Source organism: Carlito syrichta, unplaced genomic scaffold, assembly GCF_000164805.1.
Source record: "Carlito syrichta isolate Samal-C Ts95f unplaced genomic scaffold, Tarsius_syrichta-2.0.1 Scaffold289461, whole genome shotgun sequence".
In the NCBI taxonomy this organism is placed as follows: Eukaryota; Metazoa; Chordata; class Mammalia; order Primates; family Tarsiidae; genus Carlito; species Carlito syrichta.
In genome coordinates, this window is record NW_007233557.1 from 1 (window position 1) to 2,244 (window position 2,244).

General features: G+C 41.9%; 1 protein-coding gene across 1 annotated transcript; it reads left to right on the forward strand.

The window, feature by feature from the left end:
* Window positions 1–76: 76 nt before the first annotated feature.
* LOC103256436 (ferritin, mitochondrial-like) lies at window positions 77–472 on the forward strand (the record flags this gene model as incomplete). The annotated part of the gene is given in 1 exon segment (XM_008054309.1): window positions 77–472. A coding segment is annotated over 1 exon segment (396 nt), but the record flags the coding sequence as incomplete, so codon positions are not given.
* Between the last annotated feature and the right edge of the window lie 1,772 nt (window positions 473–2,244).

A 2,244-nucleotide genomic window follows, 5' to 3' on the forward strand; every position in this document is an offset into this window, starting at 1 on the left:
CACCGCCTCCTGCTCCCGGGTGCGCCAGAACTTCCACCCCTACTCCGAGGCCGCCATCAACTGGCTTTGAACCAACTTCGCCAGGTACTTCCTTCGCCAGGCCCGGGAGGAGACAGAGCATGCGGAGAAACTGATGAGGCTGCAGAACCAGCGAGGAGGCCGGATCTGCCTGCGGGACATCAAGAAGCCGGACCAGGACGACCGGGAAAGTGGGCTGCATGCCAAGGAGTGTGCTCTGCTCTTGGAAAAGAATGGGAACCAGTTCTTGCTGGAATTGCACTCTGGCTCGGACAAAGGTGACCCCCACTTGAGCGACTTCCTGGAAACCTACTACCTGAATGAGCAGGTGAAGTCTATCAAAGAATTAGGTGACCACGTGCACAACTTAGTTAAGATGGGGGCCCCGGACTCTGGCCTGGCGTAGCACCTTTTTGACAAACATACTCTTGGAAATGAAAACAAGCAGAACTAAGCAGGAGGCCGCCTTCCCCACAGTCCTCTGGGTCCCAAGGCCAGGAATCAGCTGTCTCCTGCTTTCTTGCACCAAAAATTCACCTCCATCTTTGTATTTGTGTATTCTTCTCCTGTTATATTGTTCTTTCAGTGAAATGATTTGTAGAAAGAATATGTTTAGCCCCATATTTAGCAAAGTCTTTCTGCCAGTATAAAGATACTTATTTTCCCAGCTTTCAAGGTAGCCCAGAATAGTATGAAAAGGACATAAAACAAACAACAACAAAAAAATCAAAAGTAGGTGCAAACTAACTTTCTCTAGTTACCAAACATTATTTCAGACCATGAACCACTGCTAAAATCTCATGATTCTTAGTTCAACAAGTGCCTGCTATTTTCAGCACCTTATGCAAAAAGTTAAAGGAGAGAATGAATACAAAATATGCAAATAACTGTGTGAAGAATATAAACACATATAATAACACTGTGAAGATCATACATGCAAAATTCTATGACAACTTTTACCTCTTCTGAGAAACAGTACTCTCTGGGGATTATCTGTTTTTTAAAAAGTTTTGTAGTCAAATAAATTCAGAGAAAACTACATGAGTTATCAGTGCTGGCCTTGAAAAGTCACAGCATGTGTTAACATTTTAAGGGTTCTGGGAAATCTTGGAATTAAAAAAAATTGAAAAAGCTTGAATAATTTTTGTTTAGCTCAGTTTTCCCAAACATATGCAATGCCAATGCTATGCTTTATTTTGCTTTTAATGATGTTAATTAACAAAGCAGGTCTGTCTCATTCCAACGATATCTGCTTAACCACTAAGCCATATAGCCTCGTTTTTAACATCCTGAGAAGCATGAAAACTGCATAAAACACCTTTCTCTGGTCTTTTAAATGGAGAAAAACTACATTGGGATGGAAAATGTCCAGAAGGTAACCAGAATAGAGGAAACATCTAGCCAGGTAGATGCTTCTTTAGGGAGGATAAGAGTGAGATGAGTGGGATAATGGTGAGTGGGCATTGGACTAGACTAGAGCACTGAGTGGTAGCTAGAAAGGTGGGCTGGAGCAGAGCATAGAGGTAAGAAGGATGAGTCTGGACTTAATTCATTGCTCAAGGCTAAGGTCTTCAAGAGCTCCAGCAGAAGAATGCTGTGCCCAAAGTTGAGCAATTAGGAGCTTAATCTGGTTGTGCAGAATAGGAATCTGAAAACAACCTAGGTGTCTGTGTTAGTTTGGATCTTCAAGACAGAGATACCAACATGTGTACAAGAAATCAGGGGAAACTGAAAGTACTCTGAAAGAAAGTAGGAAAGGAGCTGGGAGAATTAGGGAAAGCCTTTAGACTTCATGCAAGTCTGATCCTCAAGGAAGAAGGAAAAGAAAGTGGTACATAGTTCTTTGGAAAGGTCTGCAAGGCTATCAGAGAGACCTCAAGCCAATGACACTAGCTAGAGGAATCCCAAGTCTCCCAGAAATATACCTTTCCTGTATTTAGTTATTGACTAGGCAGTATGAACTTGCAACAAACTAGGTAATGAATCCATTTCAGAGCACTGCCACTGGGATCCTTGGCAAATTAGGCTCCCTGCGATCCAAGACCTGAGAGGTACATGCACATTACTGTACAAATTCAATAAAACGTTTCAGGTTAAAACAGCATACATGGAATAACACTCTACAACTATTGTTAAATACGATTGTGTCAACCCCTTATAATGCGGAAGAGATATACAACTTAAAATGTTATCTTAAAAACAAGCAACACTACAAGACAGGGTTAC